The following is a 19,158-nucleotide window of genomic DNA, read 5'->3' as shown; positions in this document are numbered from 1 at the left end:
AGAGTGGCTCCCACACCGCTGACCATACAGAGAACAACCGCAGAGGATCAAATGACAAGCTTCAGCCTACACACACTCCTAAACACACACACACGGACTCAATTAGCCCATACACTCCTGGCAGGCTGCGTGGGTCACATATGTTCTGCTGCTCTAACATGGGAAAAACTACAACTCTGTGCCTGTGACTTTATCCTGCACACCTGCACACAATAATCAACTCTTATCAGTGTCCTCATGCACAGGGGCAAAACAGCTATTTAGTATTGCGGCATTGCTCAGGTACAAACATATGTAAGGTTTAAAAGACAGCACAACCTTTGGAGACGAGGTGCTAAGCCAGCACTTTACCAGATAATTCCCAAAGCAGAAATCTCAGTGACACACTACGACACCAAATGAGTGCTGTAATGTAATATGTGAGAGATTAAAAATAAATCCTTAACATACCTTGATAAGTGAGGCAGTCATGGTAAGATTCAATTAAATGGACACCTTGCCCTTTTTCAACTTCATCTCAGTTGTATTCAAATGAAATTCCAATTTAGTGATATAGTGTGACAACAACAGCAGTTTTTTTTTTGTGCTATTCTTTCACAAACCAGCGATGTCACTGGCTCTTGGAAGAACCTTTTTGTCTTGCTCGCATTGGTTATCCTATTAAATAGTGGCAAATTTCTCCCTTAATAGTATAACACTGAGATCTGATATTTGGGGTTACTTACATCTGCCAGAGTACAATGTGGAGCAATTGTGGTGTATGGAGAAGTAAGAAGCCGTCAAGCAGCAAGTCAAGCACCACCAGCTGATGAACACTGTGATGCAGAGCAGCCCTATGCTCAGGACAGCTGTTGGTGCTGCAGTGGTAAATGTGTGCTGATGGTAACAGAAGTGGAGTTGCTGTGCTGCAACAAATTTGAAGTTGGATGTTGGATGCCTGAGCATAGAGTAAGTGCAATGGCAACAGCAGCCATGTTTTTATGCTTGCTTGAGGTGGTTTTGCCTTTTCGAAAAAGTCTTAATGTGCTAAATGGGAGATGGAAATACCTTTGCTGAATACATTTCTACTTAGCAAACAAAACTGGCATGACTGGTCAGCTGTTTCTGCTGAACCCAAAGAAGAAGAAGCTGTTTCCACTGTCATTATCTTCCCAGATATTCCCAAAACAGTCTTCATCTTCATAATGTTTGTCTCCGGAGAGCATGAAACATGGCTGAACATGAAAGAACAATGCCCAAATGACCAAATTCAGCAACGTTTCCATGATCTGACACCTGCCAGTATCATGTATTCAAAGAAACAACAGATGCACAAGATGAACCGTGACTTTGAACTGGTTTTTTATGTTTACAGTTTTTTTTTCCAGGAGCCAGGATCATAACATCGTTCAGCATACAGAATCACTGCTGTGTGCAGTAGAAGGTTGCTAATACAATATGTATTGTTTGTAGTTTGTTGTTACTGTATGCCACATTCATTAGTGAGGACATGCTGTTGAGATGTCAAAACAGCAGCAAATATAAGGTTTGTGCGTCTCGCTATGGATTCCCTTTGCACACAGCTATTGCTGCCATAGATTCACTCTCCACCTGCATCATTAGAATTTGCTATAATAGCCAGAGTGCTATTATACTGAAGTACTGTAGTAAAGTAAGAAATACAGAAAAAAAAGTTTGATAACAAACACAAGAGATGAATTATTGCAAATTACTGCAGAGTCCACCCTCACACCCAGACAGACAGCCCAGTTCTATGACAAGACCATCTTTCCATAAAATACCCCTTACACACCTTATTTCTCTGAAAAGATGCCAAGAGAGATGGTGTGTGTTTCTGTTTGTCAGTGTACATCTCGTAAAAGGAAAAAAAGTTCAACACCAGCACCTTAATAAACAAGATAGAAAGTGCATGCAACATAGAGCACTGCGTGCAGTACAGAGAAGTGTAAGGTTAAGGACAAGTGTGTGTACCGGGGTGGAAGACTGTGGGTGTGTGTCTCCGACTGTTGGAATACTGGTTGAGCTTGTTACCTGGCACTGCGTCAATCATAATTAGTGCTGTGGTTGTCACATGGAAAATTTGTTTTCCTGCCTGCTAACCTGTCACAATACTGTTAGCATGTGTGTATGATTGTACAGCAGAGATGAGACAACAGAGAGAAAAAGAGGACAGTCAGACATCAGTTCATATTAGTCAAATGGTCACAGTAAAAAATAATTCCATTCTTCTAAAAATGAATGATGAATGGATGCATTTACATAGTGCTTTTATCCTAAAATCTCTCATTAATTCCCACAAACACACACTCATACACTGCTGGAAGTCATCCACCATCCAAGGCTTCAACTTGAACATGTGGAGAGAAAGAGCTGGGGATCAAATTCTTAGAATTTGTATTGGCTCAAATTTGTGCTATTTAGTGTAGTATTCAGTAAATAATCAAAAAAGAATGGTTAAAAAGCCGTACTAGTATCCAGCTTTTAGTTTTCCTTTGCTGTCAACTTGTCCTCGACAGCAATTATGCAATGACTTCCTCATAAAGAAGTGGATCAATGATATAATGAATTCCATGCATTTCCATTATGTAATGTTCTCTCTCTAACGCCCATTCTTTTTTTAAATCTTGTCCCCTGATCTGACCTCCTGCATAAGGGAAGTGACAAGAAGTGGAAAAGTAATTTCTGGTGTGTGTGGGGCCTCTGGGAGGCAGATACTGTCCATCACTGAGGTGGTGAGGATGGGACGTCTTAGCTCATCTTCCTGTGCTTAGCTGTATCTCTTTGTTTCCCACAGAGACCAGCTGCACGCCAGTCACGCAGTCAAAAAACTGCTCTATTAATGTAGGTCCCCAACAGGGATGGACACACACACTTGTTAAAAGAGTTGTTGTGTCAACAGTGCAGATATGTGTACCTCCCATTAGATTCTGCAGAGGGACATACTGTACAGAAGGTGCGTAAGCTACTAAACAGGAAACTACATGCCTATTTTAGTGCTGTGGTGTCCCCACCCTGCCCTGCTGTAAAATGCTCTGGAAAACACAACAGGATGGGTTAATTCTTTCTGTCTCCCAGTCACTCACACATACTCATCTCATAAACCCATTAGGAAGACCATAAACACATCAGTGTGATCCATTCACCATTAGTGTTTACACCAAGGTGTGACACAAGCCAATGAGCCTGATAATCACCTGGGAACATGTGGTTCTCAGCATGTTGGTGGGGCACTGTGGTCAAAAGTTGGATACAAGTTGTTGCTTTTGTGGTAAAAATATGACATTAAACATTCATCAGAGTAACAATATTATGACTAGGCAACAAATATCAGTTGTTAATTATTCAGCAGTCTTCTTCCATCCACATTAATGTGATGACACATTAAAAGGTTGGTTTTCAAAAGTACAAATACACAAAGGAATGTTTGGTTCTAAGTGCCCTACTTATGTGTTTGCTAATAACACACAGTGCCAATGTGACACAGTTATCTGTGTATAATGTTTATGTCAACCAAGGCACAAGGCATACCCAAAACAATAAGGCATTTTAAATACTTTCGTCACAGTTTGTCAGCTATATAAAAGGTTTGGCAATCAGCACTCGAGTATGCAGGTTTCAAAAGTCAAAATGCTCTGTGCAAATAATAAAAAAACTGATATATTAACAATGACATTCTCTACGCTCTACATCAACACTAATCAACAAGGACATGGTGGATACAGACAGTACTGCACAGTGGTATAATTGTGTACTGTCTGTATGTTCGGTTACTTCACTTGCTGTCATGGATTTACTGATGTAATCTACAATTTGAACATGAACTAAAGTCATGACACCAATTCTCACTGTGGTCTCAGGCACGCTGTTGTAACAGCTCTTGCAGTACATCCTACCTAGTACATGGAGATACAGCCTTATTACCAGTTTAATGTTGGATCACAGGACGCCCTGTTAAATTTTTTCGGCTTGATATAGTACAGCGGTGTCTTGTGGATGTGGAATGGGGATGGACCAAACGTCAGGCATTACATGGAAGTAACAACTAAATAAGTAACCATTCTTACTGACTGACACAACAGACCCCAATCAGCTTTCTTGGAATGTGATGATTCATGGGGGTGTCACGAAAACAAGCACACTTCCTGCAAGCAGAGCCTCAAACCAGATTAACATGGTTTACAAGTGGCTCATTTGATAGAGTGAAACTTGATATGCTACGTGATGTGGTTTGTCCTGCTTACCACACTCACTTTGAGCTTGACCACAGCTTTCTTTGACATCTGACATCTGCCAATAAAAGGGCTTGTTTGGCGAGTTTCAGCTTGTTAATTACCAGAAAGGTTCTGCCATCTTACTGTGACAACTCCACCCACAAACGCTCCATCCTGAATATGGTGTCAATGATTAATACCAGTCACTGCGGACTGTTTTGTCAAATTTCCATGTGTTGAAATGGCCGTTTTGAATAATGTGTAACTAACTAAAAAAGGCCTCTTTTAAACATGACCATCTAAACCACTGAAAACTCCAAACAAAGTGACCGAACTTTCTAGTGATTTTAACTTTAAAGATGCTTCTCGGTGTTGTCAGAGTGACTAGCCATGGAAAAGTGTGCATCTCATTCCCTAGCAATCATAAACTTCCTTCCCCTAGTCAACTATTAGTGTTGAGATTATTCAGCTGAGATCTCTCCATTCATCACGTTGACAAGAACACAGCTAGTTCCAAATCTGGCTAAGCTGTCAGCCAGTTTTAAAGCAAACACAGATGGGGTCAAATTAAAGTCACTGGGATATGGGCTGAGATCCATCTGTTTGACGTGCTTTTATACTCAATACTTAAGAGCACTTTAAAACATCTTCACTTTTAATAACAATGTTAGCTGGGCTTTCAAGAAATGCAAACATCAGTGTGCAGCACAATTATTTGAGGTTGAGTGATGCATGGAGTGAAAATCACTTCAAGTGTTAGGTAGGATAAATGATTCAATCCCAGCAGCGATATTTAAATGAAAATACCAAATTAGTGTTTGAATTAATCTGTTGATTTTCTTCCCCTGGGCTGTGTGGGTGTCGTACTAAACATCAACCACTGCCACCACAGAACCTCATATTCTGCTCTGCACATCTGTGATGTCAGATGAAAGAGCTTTTGACACAGAGGGGAATAATCACCTGGTGTTCACACAATCAGTAAGATACAAGACGATGATGAGGTGGGGTGAGCGATGTGGACAGGTTGAGCAGTCACAGGTTTGCTTCCAGACCTCATTTCCATCCTCTGTGAAAAAGCTCTAACTATTTCAAACTACTTGACAGATAAAATTCATGAGGTTCTTACTTGATGAAAGCTGTCCTGGTTGTGTCTCGCTGCGTTTGCTGATCCTCGCTTTGAAGAGCGCTGGATGATGGAGATGGAGGATGGGTGGAGGAATTGAGGGATGAGGGGAGTATAGAGGAGGAGGGAGGGGTCTGGCTCAGTGGGTGCTTGCCATTTCGTAGAAGACGGAGGGTCTTGACTCTGACAGGCTGGACAGGGTTGTGGTTGGTATGACGTTGGGCCAGCCGGCCAACAGGTCCTGTACCTGTCCTCTTGAAGGTTTGTTCTGATCTGGAAACCCAATCATAGAGTTATAGGAGGTTTAAATGGCTTTTGTCGTGGTTGTTCATTAATTAACACGTAAATGGGCAGTTTACATATTTCAATCCATTCGTAAATCCATCTCTATATATGGCCATAGGATCAATAGATGCACCACTCATAGCAGTTCCCAAATAATATGATCAACACTAAAACTCACAGCAGTTTAATTCACAGGTCATTTGTACAATCCGGCTCCTAAACAGTCCATTTAGATTAAGAAATGACTTTTACACTCAGTGTTCATTTTTCTATTGTCATTTAGGAGGCCTGGATTTGGTCTGACAAAAGTCCAAAATGTTCCTCATTCACTACTGGATGTAAATGAAAACTAAACTGGTGATTACCTCAAATTTGTCATCTTAAAGGTTTCTAAAATTTAAAACAACCTTAACAATGAGAACCCAAAACTAAACCAACACAACCAGAAGAGATGACCGTGTTATCTTTCATCACCTCCCCCAACTCTCTGATGAGATTACAACTTTATTTCCACAGTGTTCCAACATGCCCTTTATCCTCAGGTGCAGGCGTACAGCACTATTATAGCACAGGAAACACCTGTATAGTGGTTGCCTCACTACAGAGGCGGGGTGTGGGCGCAGTGATACCCAGTGAGATACACTGCAGGAAGGGTGCTGCTAATTATGCAAGAATTCAAAGCAGTAAATGACGAACTTGCAATGACTCTGAATATGTCCTTTGAATAAAGCAGTCTGACAATGCATGCACATTCAAAACAAATGAAGTTGACTTTTTCTGTGAATTTGGCTGCTTTGTTAGTAAACTTTACACACAACAGTCGACTAACTGGACTGGGAACAGAGCAGTGTGCTGAGGTCCAGACATGTTTGGGAAGGTGGAGAGGTGAGACTCAAAGATTCTGAGTGGAGACATACATTCATGTTCTATCACATGGCAAATATGTATGTAATAACTAAGTTTGTAACCTAATATCTGGAGTTAAAACATGAAAGAGCAGTGCATGTCTCTATGCTGAAATGATGCTAATCCCGGGATTTCAAAGACACATGCCATAAAGAACATCCCAAGACAGGTTCTGGGTCTGAAGACACAAGCTATCCAAGTGTAAAGGATGCATGCCCATGTAATCCTGCTGAGGCAGGCGGGACAGCAAGGGGATTCTGAGAGGTGAATGCTACAAAGGAACGCAGAGCATACTATTGTTTGAATGCTCTCCTCCTGCAGCTCATTTCATGTTTTGTTCTACCAGTTTCTTAACAAATTCAACATGTCTGACATTAGTTCTGGCAGGATTCCTTAGAGACAAAGATAGAGACAATACAGTACAGTGAGAGACATGTCACATGGTCATGGTATAATGTCAAGTGACCGTGGTATTCAAAGCAGGGTGACCCTTCAGGCTAAGTCAGGGCACAACCCCTGAACTTTGACCTCTCTGAAGTAGGACCCACTTCTCATGTCTGATATGATCCAAGTCCTCAGCGGATGATTTTTTTCTTTGATGTTTGAAGTGGCGGCCATGTTAGTACTCAAGTTCTGCTCCAACTTACCAATTCTGGGAAAGCTATATAGAAGCCAATATTTCTGCATTTACAAGCAACACAGCATCTCCAGTCGATGGCAAATAAAAAGAAGTTTTGAAATTGTTTTGTTAAACTCAGTTGACTTTACCTTTTCCTTTACCTTTCTACCTAGTCAGGCAGAGCTCAACGTAATCCTATCTGTATACCAGCAAACCATTACATTTTTTTTCCATGACTGACATTAAAACCTAGAGAGAAAGTAGGAAGGGAAAGGACAAACAAAAACTGGATCAGGTTTAAATTATGCAAAATTCTGCAGTGGGTGTAGTTGAGAGGGGATTTTCCTCACTGTCTTTGCCTCTGAACGCTTCCATTTTCACACTGGGGAGTGAAATGAAATGTTTCAAGTCCATCTTACTGACCTCTGACCAGAAATAATCTGTCCCTCATTACATAAATGTCATAAATGAAATCTTGTTGGTGTCACATGGAAGCAAGACCCCAAGTCACATGACAGTCATGACCGCAATCTTACTATCTTACTAACATTTCTGTAAAGAATTTAATACAACACATTAATGTAAAGGTTTCAGCAGCACAGAGTTAATGCACAGAGATTAAATGCTGAGATTAAAGTCTTGTTCCACCTCCTAAAATCACTGTAACAAATAGATGACTAACTATTCTCTTTTATGCACAAAGAAAATCATTTTATTAAACCACAAAAAACTACATGAACCAATTTTAAGATGTCAAGGAGAATCTTCTCATTTCAGAGCAGTCAAAAACAAATTGTTCTCTCACAATGCAGGACTAAAGACATTTAAAAGAATGTCAAAAAGATTAATATCCAGCAAAACTCACAATTTTACATATAGCACAGCAGAAAACAGGAATCAAAAGAGAGTCCCAACATAATATCTTGTCATTCAGTGATAGTGCATTGTTGGATATTGAGCCTATTTCCATTGCACGGTACAGCTCCACTTTACTAAACTCACTTTGGGCACCAGATCATACTGCCTCAATGCCGACGCTGCACTGCCTTCACTTTTCCAGGAGTTGGGAAACAACAGACAGGAGCTTTACTGAGTTGTTGAGAAGATGCAGCCTTTATTCAGTGACAAACTGCAACCTACACTGTACATTTACTGCTAGACTGACAACTTCACTGCTGACCTTTTCCTCTGCTCACACTCACTGTCACTCTCTCCATCTCTTGCTCAACCACACACATGCTACACACACCCACCCGCACACACACACACACACACAGAGAGAGACCCACACACACACTTACAACACTCTTATAACAGACAATATCAAAGAGATTACGTGTCGATATGCCTGCCACAGTCAGCCATTTTTTTAAAATTTGGGTCAAGTGGTTGAAAACATTGTGGCCGCCATTGATGGTAGCTTGGCTTTTTTAAAAAATGGCGTGGTTTGTGCAGGATGTTCCTGCTGGTGTCACATGGTTGATCATTTTCTCTGATGAATCAGTGGTCTCCAGTATTCATGCAGCTCAACTGGAACTTGATGAGGCCATACCAAAAAAAGTGCTGTGTACCAGGTACTATCCACAAATGAAAAAGAAGAAAAAAGCAAGTAGAGTCGAGTCCAGCTAAGCTGTAGCATGCAGAGGAAACACTGCAATAGCCTCTGATGAAACTGATGAGAAAATGTCTTCACTCCTGAACAGAGTGATGTATTTCTCCCTCTGCCTTCCTCTGGTAATCCAACTAACTCAACTTGCTTTAATGAGCGTCATGTTTGATTTTACTCCTGTAAGATGACGTGTGTCTTCAACGCCTGGCAGAGAGCTTTGTTAAGTTCCATCCTCCGCCAATAACTTGCCACCCAATTCCAATAATAGTTTTTGTGAGCTCACATGACCTCTGGTGACCTAACAGCCTGCTTAAAACAACCTAAACCACTAAGCACAAAGACTAAACCTGTGAGGAATGACAGCTATGCTTGAAACACAAGCACATACATGAGTATGCATATGCATGGTGGAAAGGGCGTACCCAGACACACGCACACACGCCCACAACCACACCCACCCACACATGCATGAATGAATGAATGAATGAATGTGTCCTCACACACGCACACACACCACTAACACGAGAGTGACAGGCCTTTGTTTTGAGCAGTGTGGCTCTCTGGGGAAAAAACAACAGTACAATGAGAGGATTAGAAGGCTATTGTGAAATTCTCAGTGCTGCCGAGGCACCATCTGCTTTTATTACAACGAAACAAAACCTGAAGACATCATGGAATGGTAGAACTTTCAACTGGAAAATAAATGAATTGAGTTCCACAAAAGATGCAGGTACAGTGTACAGAATGCAGCCGTCTGGAGTGAAATAGACGTGCGCACATAGAAACCAGTAAGGTGAGTCTTGTGAGCGACCAAAACAGCATGTATGTACATTCAAATGTGTGTGTGGCAAATAAATCAAACTGTTCATTTATTGTATGCATGTGTGAGCTCATTTGTCTGCACACACATTTTAAGTAGCTATGGGAAAATCTCTAATACGCTAGGAGCCTTTTCCAAAAAATATGAAAGACAGACAAGAAGAGGAATATCAGCTTGTGAACACCTAGCTATAAAAATCTCAAGCTCTGACAGAGTGACTGACGAGGAGTAGCCTGCTGATTGACAGAAACCCTGAGGACTACATAATGATCTCACATTCAAATCTGTTTTTCAATCACGCACAAAGAGTAACTTGGAGCCCAGTGACTTGCTGCAGGGGAAATATTAAGGGATCAAATGATTGTGGGAATCAAAGAGGCTATCCAGTGGTTTTGTGTGTTTCACTTGAGCAAGCACAAAAGAAAGGGAGATGATGAAAAGAGAGACTAAGCACCCTATTTTAATTGTGCAAGCGCAACAACAAGTGCAAGGTGGTAGGTCTTGGGGGCCCTGTGTGGATGTCTCTAAGCACCCTTAATGCCGTTAATGCACGTATGTGCACATTGGTGAACTATAGTTCTAGAGATGGAAGAAATATTCAGATCTTCAACTTGAATAAAAGCAAAAATACTACATTGTGCATTTTCCAGCTAATCCAAGCTTTGTTTTTTTGTTTTTTTTTAATAGTATAGTTATCTTAAGAAGTAGGAGAGTTTACCTGACTTAATCCTCATTTTATTCTTCAGTTTATCATAAACATTCAAATTGAAAATCACCAAATTTGGATGACAGATGGCTTTCACTGGACATGAGGGATACCAAAAATTGTCTGCCTCTGAGAAGTTGTGGAGTAGAAGTATAAAATATTTCTCATCATAAAATCAAGAATGTACAAACTGTGCTGCTCCCTTCAGGTGGCTTCATGAACTGAAAGAGGAACATTTCATCCAGTATGAAGAAGCAGTGGACTACAGATACTCTAAGAATCAGTTGTATTCATTTACATTGTACAGATCAATGCAGAATGCATCTACTTGCAAGGGAGTGTTAAATTAGTTTTTTTTTTTTTTTACATTTGTAGCATTACTCTGCTGTTATGGCATATTTGCTCAAAGTATTTTGTTTGCTCTTGTCACCATCAGGTCGCCGCAGTTCTGACGCCTCTATTCTCAGGGCAAAGTCTAAAACCCAATTCCCACCAAAACCCCAACAACCTGTTCCTCTCCTACAACTCTCCTGCTACCTGTGTGTGCTCTACACTTTGCACTAAATACCACACAGATGGGCAAGTTTCATGGTCAGGAATCCACCAAACTGTCAGAGCACAGTTTGTGCTGGTTGTTGCATGGCCATGAAAATGGGGCCCTAACATAAGAATTTGGGCAATGGCACAGAAAGAAATAGAAAATATACAGAAAAAGAATGCATACTGTGGGTCAACTACAGCTGGGCAATCACTCAAATTTAATTTTCCATTATGTTTTTGGCTTCCAAAAATTATAAAGGCAAGATAATTGAGATAAAACGATCATTGTGCTGCATGTCATCCTGTAATGATGCTCTCGCTCTGCCTTGTATTATAAATTGCTCCCCTTTCCTTGCTCTTGCTGTGCACTTTCACCCCTCCCTAAAGTCCAAACTCACGCTCAGGCAGGCTGTGGCATGTTCAGTTCAGCTTGAGCCAAGATGACGGAAAGAGAGCCTTTGGTCAATGAGGAAGGTAAAACCAATTCAGACAGGAACATATCCCATGACATGACACCAAGTGCATGTACACACCCACACTCACTGACAATGACCATATGCTAGAAGTCAGACTGCCAGACTGCCAGTCAGACTGCCACTGTGGCAGTCCCAAAACCTCATACAGCTAGGTCAGAAGACAGCCGAAGCATATGACAGCATATGATATGTATTGGCTCAATACACCAATTCATGACGCGTCCAGAATTGAAAATGTGTCGCTGATTGCCTGAGTTAAAGAAAAGTCAGACATGTCTTACAGAACAAAAGGACATGGTGAAGCCCATGATGCCACTGTACATGTTTATTTATTTATTTGTTTTTGAGTCGAATTATAGTTAAAGTTTAAGGAAATCCACCATTGAAAAGCTAAATAAAAAAAAGCTAAATAATCACAATCTCAATATTGAGCAAAAATGTGATTACAATTTTTGACACCATCGAGTAGCCCTAGCACATACTGTTATTTACTTGGAATAGACTACTAGCAGGGACATGTTACACTTTCCATTAAGAGGTCCACAGATGCCATTCATGTGTGCATGTAGGCAGAATCTGAATACACCATGAAATGTGGAAAAACAAACAGTTGAGGAAAGGGCTGACATGAGTGAGTGCAGGCATGTCGTGTTTTGCTTGCAGTGTTTAACCTTTAGCCTCACCTGTCAGTTTTCATGTAACCAGCTGTATCTGTCACAGTGACAGGGGCCACGGTGACATCACCACTGCTCCCCTGCACTACTGACCGCTGTGCCCCACCTCTGTGCTGGCTTTGCCTCCTGGATCTGATCTGAAAGAGGAAACAAGGTGAAAGTGAGGGAGCTGGAGTAAGAGTGGAGAAAAAGTTCAGCAGATATCTATGAGACCATAAAGCAGATGAGTGGGTGCTCCATCATGGACACTCCTTAGTCTGTGTCGTCAACAACAAGTTAAAAGTTTGACCTGACAATGGCACAAAAGGGAAAAGTAGTCTGTCTTAAGTCAGTAGGCTTCATCCTCACGGGACCATGAATGTCTATACAAAATTAAACGACAATCCATTCAATAGTTCTTAAGTGGTGGACAAAAAAATCTCAGGCCAGGTCACTAAAAACAAACATGCTCATCACATAAGCTTAGAAAGAACTTAGGCAGCTAAAGTCAGAGGATTTTGTGCAAAGACACCAAAAAGAGATCTCGGAATAGGATGATGGGAGGAAGAATGAGTTAAAGAGCGTGACAAAGGGGAAGAGGATGAAAGAGGAAGAAATATTTGGACTAGTGTGGACCATATTTACCCAAAACCAAACCCCAAGGGCTGTCAAACAGTGCTAGCTCGAGTCACTGTGACAAGATGCTACAAGATTTTATTCCTTTCCCAAGAAAAAAAAAATCCCCTGAGCAATGTTCCAATCACAGCTTCAAATCATTTTAATCTGACAGTCCCTGGAGCTGTGTATCAATGTGACCCAACAGACGGCAAGGCAGAGGAAACTACTTTCTGTCATTTCAGTAACAAGCAGAACTATTCTGGGTCACAGCACATACATTTCTAAAGAGCAGCATTCCCCTAATGATCAAAGGAAGCAAATATGGAGAAAAACTACAAATTCTGTTACAGAGGGAAGATGCCGTCAAAACTGAGTATTCAAATATATATAAATAGCTGAATTACTAACCGACGAAGAAGCTGAACTGCATTTCCTGAACCTACTGTAATCCATGGCATACTGAGCAAATAAGCTAATCAACTCCCATAAGAGTTATCCATCAGAATTAGTTAAATCCTACTGTTTTTCTCTCACTGTCTTTACTTTATCACGGGTTCCTCTGTTCCCTAATGCAGCCCCTGCTTTCATTTTACATCTCTTTCTTCTCTCTTGCTTTGTCTTTCCTTATTTTGTGCCCATTTCAAACTGCCTGTCTCTCCAACATGAGTTCTTTTTTGGTTCAATCTTGCTCACAGTGAGCAACAATTTGGTGATTCCCAGCAGGCCATCAGAGCTACAGTTTGCATGTGTGTAACCCAGATGTCATATGAGACCTTTAATTACTGTGATATTAAACTTTGTGTACAGAGCTATGATGTCAAAGTGCTGGTGTCAAAGATCCACAAGACTGAACTCAGCTGACCCTTACAAAGCAGTCCTTCCATTTTATATTTCTGATTTGTCATTTATGTGACTTGTCTGTGCTCCTGAACATATTCATGACTTGGTGTACTGAAATTATTAAGTTATTCATCATCTTTAAAGGAATTAGACTGCTATAATATACAGGACTATAATGACAGACCTCTGGTCACATCATTACAGATGAAGATATTATCTAAATTGATCTGTTGAAGCAGTCTTCCTTTTGGGTGTTGAGCTTACAGTACATTAGATAACTTCACACACCTACACGATGAGCCGCTGCTCAGTCGTGACTCGTGATTAAGACATTTCTTAAAAGTAGAGCTGAGGGATTCCAATCATTATTTACTTTGTGCTGAGTTAGCTGTTAGCATTAAGTGGTCGGCTGCTGCCTAGATGTAACGTATGGGACTGGAACATAATGTGTGCAGACCATGTAAGATTGCTGCTGGCATAAAGTGCCAATATTCGCTAACTTTCTGAAAATTTTTCAGAGGGGTTCAGAGTGGAATTTCTTTCTCCAACAAACTATATCTGGTGACATCCAAAAGGTCATTTTGTAGTTTGACTAGCTCATGTAATAAGTGTTATAGTTTTAAATCTAAATTTAAATGAAAGGCCTGCTTATAGCTTTGATTCTGCCCTTGATTTTATGGGGGACAATTGGGGACAAGGAAGTTGTAGTGATGAGACATTTTATGATTTCAGTTGAACACTGTCACAATGGCGCACTCTGGCTTGAACCCTGTGGATATACTCAACTTATCTCCCTTAAACCCTGTCCAACTGATCTCCACCTTGTGAAGTAACTGCTACTACACTGCCAGTAAGAACAAAAACACTTCAAATTAAATGTTCAGAAAAACTCAATGCAGCAAGAATAGAGGTAAGTCCTGTTGTGTTTTACTTCAGATGGCAATGCAGTCAGTATTGCTGCTCAGTCTAGTCTTCACAGGATTTGGCATCTAAATTAAGCAGCTGAAACTGGTTGTCAGACACTTGATCCTTTGTTTGAGGCTTTCAGACTGCTGGCTCTCAGTGGACCCTAATTTCTTTAGTGTCCAAAGAAAACTCTGTACGCTTTAAGGGAGAGAGTTTAAGAGATGCTCCACATGATAGGAAGCAGACACTGATGTTCCTGAAAATTGCAGTTGAGCGTAAAGGTCACACCATACAGAGCATATTGTAAGAACATATTGCTGTATTAAATAAATTCTTTAACTATGAATCAACATTAAGTTTTACCAGTACAAAGTCATGGGTCTTCTGCACAAGGACAGCGAGAGTGTTACAAAGCCCACCTGCAATATTTACAGTGACACCTCTCTTATATCTGTCTGGTAAATATAAAGCTACAGGCAGCAGTTGGTTGGCTTACCTTAGCATTAAGGGGATAAGGGGGAACAATTAGCCTAGCTCTGTCCGAAAGTAAAAATACACCTTAAAAGCTCACTAATTAAGACATTGTTTCTTGTTTAAACTGTGCAAAAACCAAGGTGTAAAATTAGTAGTTGTGGTTTTATGGGGTGTTAAGTGGCTGACTATTTCTTGGCCATATGCAGGGACTTCCTAGAGTTGCCGCTTGTTGTGTGTTAAACTAGCAGTGATGACAAAACTTATTACTTCTAGCCAAGAAATAGTACGACACCAGTCTAAGCGAACATGTATAATGGTGCCCATTTTTATTTAGCAACACAGTGATCTATATAAGAATAACACAAAGAGAAATGCGTCAGTCTTTTATATCATTGCATACATCCAACACTATTACAATCAGAATTTTCCTGCATCAAGTGAATGCGATTAAAGTTGCTTTCAAAACTCCAAAACTGAAAGGTAGCATTACTAAATAAGTCGGACAGCAAGAGAAACACGGAAGTCAGAATTTTCCAAAAGAAATTTAGAGAATGAGTTCTGTCCAGTTTTACTTTCCAGAGATCCAGAGTGAAATAAGCTGCATGGTTATTAAGATGGTCTCTGCACTAACGGAGCTTTACCTGAGCTTGTGTTAGTGAAGATGAGGTCCGACTTCTGAATACTCGTCCAGGTGCAGGACTACGTTGTCTGGGCATTGTCTGCATTTGAGAACCCTTCTCTTCAGACCTCTGCCTACCCATTGGGTCCAACAGGTACCGCTGGGCCAAACGCATCACCCGGGTCAGCACACCTTTTGCCCTGGTAACTGAGTCTGCAGGTAAAAAACAATGATTCAATATCTTAAATGCTGCTTGGCCTAAATTCTGTGATTTCTGGCTCTCAAGTAGAAATCATCCAAGGCTGTCTTCTGGTGTGTAAAGGCTGTATAAAGTAGAACCTGCAATTTGAGGTGGTACGAAAATGCAAAAACTCTTCTTCTTATTATTATAATCACATTTTGCAGACATCCAGGACCTGAGCACCATCATTTACAAAATCCTGGGGACAACCCTGTGATGATACTGTGAGCAGTGCATGCTGGAGTTACAAAATAAGTTATCATTCCATTACAGACATACCCCTGCAGAATTGCCTTTGTGTGTGCGTATGTGTGTTTTGGTGTGTGAATGTGTCCTTGTTATACACAAATGAATGTTATCAGTGGCTCACCATATTTACTCAGGGGGCAGAATCTGCCTGCTTAGGCAAGCTGTGAACACAAATACCCACTTAAACAATGTACTGTCTGTGTGAAAGCAAACTCATGCATACAATCACAGACAGATACTGAAGCTGTATCTCACATTATATAAGACAAGCATGAGATTAAAACAGTATGTGATCATTTTACTGTGAATTGTGTATTGAAATGTATTGAGTGCTTCTATCTAAATGTGGTCCTGGACTCATGTCTCCTTGGGGACAAGTAAGTAGCTTACTTTATAATGTTTTGTTAAAATCAAACAAACTCATTAGAATACTGCTTATACCTTGTGGGTTCTGTGTTTCAAAATTATCAACATATCACTTAACATACAGAACTTCCCTCTTCATATTTCTTTTAAACCAATGTCATATACCAGCACAGCATGTGCTGGTATATGACCTTGTGCATCACAACTCTATTTCCTACATTTTGAACTAAGTATGAAAAAAAAATTAACCACCATGGCAGCTATGGCTAAGTCAAACCTGAGTTCACTGGTACTATTGAATGCACTTTGTTTTTGTGACAAAGACTTATTTTACAATTTAATTTGAGTGATAAGAGAGCAAAAGTCTGTTCTGACGACAGGAAAAAGAGAGGAAAAAAGAATCACTTGAACAAACATACTGTTTGTTTGGTAAAGGGTGCCGCGGTGAAACTGAAAGCGCGCGCTCGTCTTACAATAGAGCCGCTCTAGCCTCCAGTTATGTTATTGTTTAAGGTCTTAAGTCTTTTCGTCAACTAATGACAAGCAGTTAAAATATCACCAAGAGTTATTTTGTAACACAATTGTGATTTAATGCACTTTTATGCAGGCGCGTACATGTCAACCTTTTGTATGCACCTCTGTCCCATATTAAACATGCTGACTTGATAGTGATTTAGTACCGCTGACATCTTTTCACCTGTATTGGTTGAGACCATTCACCAGTCAGGCTAAGATAAATGAATGTAGGTCTGTACTTGTTGCATAGGCAAGGTGTACTCACCCGCTCACAAAAAATAGATTGAAGCAGATGTTAAGATATACAGTGCCAAAGGAAGCTACAAGCCTACTTTCACGTCCAGCAGTGCCTCAAGCCCTATAAGTCACCGCCAGTCTCTTTCAAACAAAATGCTCGTGTTAACTTTCCACACACTCACCTTTCTCAGTTGGCTTTTCTCCCTCTGAAGGTGCTGATACTCCCTCTGATTCTTTCCCTTCACTAACTTGGGTTGGCAGTGCGGCCTTCTGCTTTTCACATTGGACTGAAAAAGAAACCACCACAAATTTAATATAAAAGGCTACACTGGCTGCTGCTAGCATAACACACTCAGATCTACCGAACTGTCGGAGGTCAAGTTGCATTGAGGCTATGTAGGCGCTGCATCTTTACAAGAAAGAACAATGCATGGAATAAAAAAGATGATATCTGCTTATTCTGCATCAATTTTGATTCTTTAACTGACCACTGAGTCAGACAATGCTGAAGAAGAACAGTACTAAATTAATGGATTAAAGACACACAATAAAAAAGGATCAAGTTACTATGTGAAAGAAGTCGCTCATGGTGACGAATACACAGAAATACTACTCAATTCTAGAGTCCCCTTTAGCTCTATAGAGCCTTTTAGTATACTTTGGATCATTCTTTTGGTTTCCCAATCAGCAACTCCGCTGTCATCAATCTTGTTTCCAGGCACAGTAGGCAGCAACAAAAAAACTCTAAATCCAATCTCTGTGACCTGTCCAGAAGCACACAGCAAACAGACAAACAGGTAACAAGCTGGTGAACACAGTGCAACATACAGCAACTAAAGAGAATGATATTTTTGCTGGTGGTGACAAAAAAGTTAAAAGGACAATGAATATTATACTTGCTAATGTAAGTGAGCAGAGAAGGGAACTGCAATTGCAGCTAATGTTGCTCCATGTTCATCATATATCAACGCTGTGTTTCTCAGCTTGTTTGCTGCCCCCAAGAGGCCCAGAGGAATCAATAAATGCATCTTGAACTCTAATCAATTGGTTAATTGAGCTGGGAACACTTTCTAAAGATGAAGATATTGCCATTCTCTTCTGTCTTATGGCAGTCGGGAGATTGGTAATTGACCCTGTTCACCCGTTCTTACATACAATGGTCAGCAGCCTCTGCTGTCCTGCAGTATGTACAATAAAATGGTGACTTGCTGTCACTGATAAATATTGTACAGTTGTCAGCTACTTATTGGTCACAGTTAAAAAATGTCCTCTTTTGTTAAAGTTTTTCCCATATTTGTTTGTCAAGCCCACACAACTTTAGTGTGGACCCCAGGATGACTACCGACCACTTTGGAAGCTAAAGGATAATAACGTCAGACTTAATTACTAAATCACTGGATCAGAACTTACAAACGTAGCATTACTGGTCTTTGAAAAGCAGGGTCCAGTTTTTGATTTTCCTTTGCTCGCTGGGAAGGAGCACATCAGTGTGTGGGTTAGTGTCATGCAGGAGGCCAGGGGTGATGTTCACTTCTAATTTGTAACAGTATATCAGTATTTTAACACAAGCCTCAAGGATAAGACTTCTGCCAAACAGGAAGAGCCAATGACAAAGTGCAATGGCCAATGTCTCCCAGCGTGATGGATGGTCTTTGCAGAGTCCTGAGTAGTGTTATCTTTGATGTTGTAACAGCCCCCCCCCCCCCCCCATAGCCCATGGCTCTCTCCCTCTGCTTATGTCTGTCCCTCCTTCTCTCCCTCTGATCTACCTCAGTCACTGTCAGACATTGGTGAAGGAAAGGTTCCCTTCTGCAGCTAAATGCCAAACTCAAAACACTGACGTGTCATAGCCTGTCTCCCATTAGCCACCCAAAGACTAACCGGATAAGAACATATGGAATTTTGAAATAAGAGGGGACATTAGTCAAGCATTGTAGGTCTGACAATATGTTCACCTCTGTTGACTCTGCACACGTTCAAATTGAAACTTCTTTTCGCAACTCCACTCTTCCCTTGCACGACTTAGCATCTTATGACTTTCATATTATAGTTGTAAATATGTTTTCAGACAGTCAAAATAGTCAAACGTGTACACAAAAACACACTATGGATGTATTAACACTGGTGAGGTCACCTGCACG

At 40.7% G+C, this 19,158-nt stretch overlaps 1 protein-coding gene across 1 annotated transcript in view; it reads right to left on the bottom strand.

The window, feature by feature from the left end:
- LOC143322667 (uncharacterized) overlaps positions 1-19,158 on the bottom strand; it is a 61,681-nt gene that overhangs the window by 10,531 nt on the left and 31,992 nt on the right. The window contains exons 11-14 of the mRNA XM_076734003.1: positions 17,200-17,304; positions 15,431-15,621; positions 11,982-12,109; positions 5,341-5,610 (exon numbers count right to left, since the gene is read on the bottom strand). Coding sequence (XP_076590118.1) covers positions 5,341-5,610; positions 11,982-12,109; positions 15,431-15,621; positions 17,200-17,304 — 694 coding nt within the window. The remainder of the gene's footprint in view (positions 1-5,340; positions 5,611-11,981; positions 12,110-15,430; positions 15,622-17,199; positions 17,305-19,158) is intronic.

The sequence above is a fragment of the Chaetodon auriga genome, chromosome 6, assembly GCF_051107435.1.
Source record: "Chaetodon auriga isolate fChaAug3 chromosome 6, fChaAug3.hap1, whole genome shotgun sequence".
NCBI lineage: Eukaryota > Metazoa > Chordata > Actinopteri > Chaetodontiformes > Chaetodontidae > Chaetodon > Chaetodon auriga.
The sequence above is the reverse complement of the archived record's forward strand: the minus strand, read 5'-3'. Positions and strand labels throughout refer to the sequence as shown.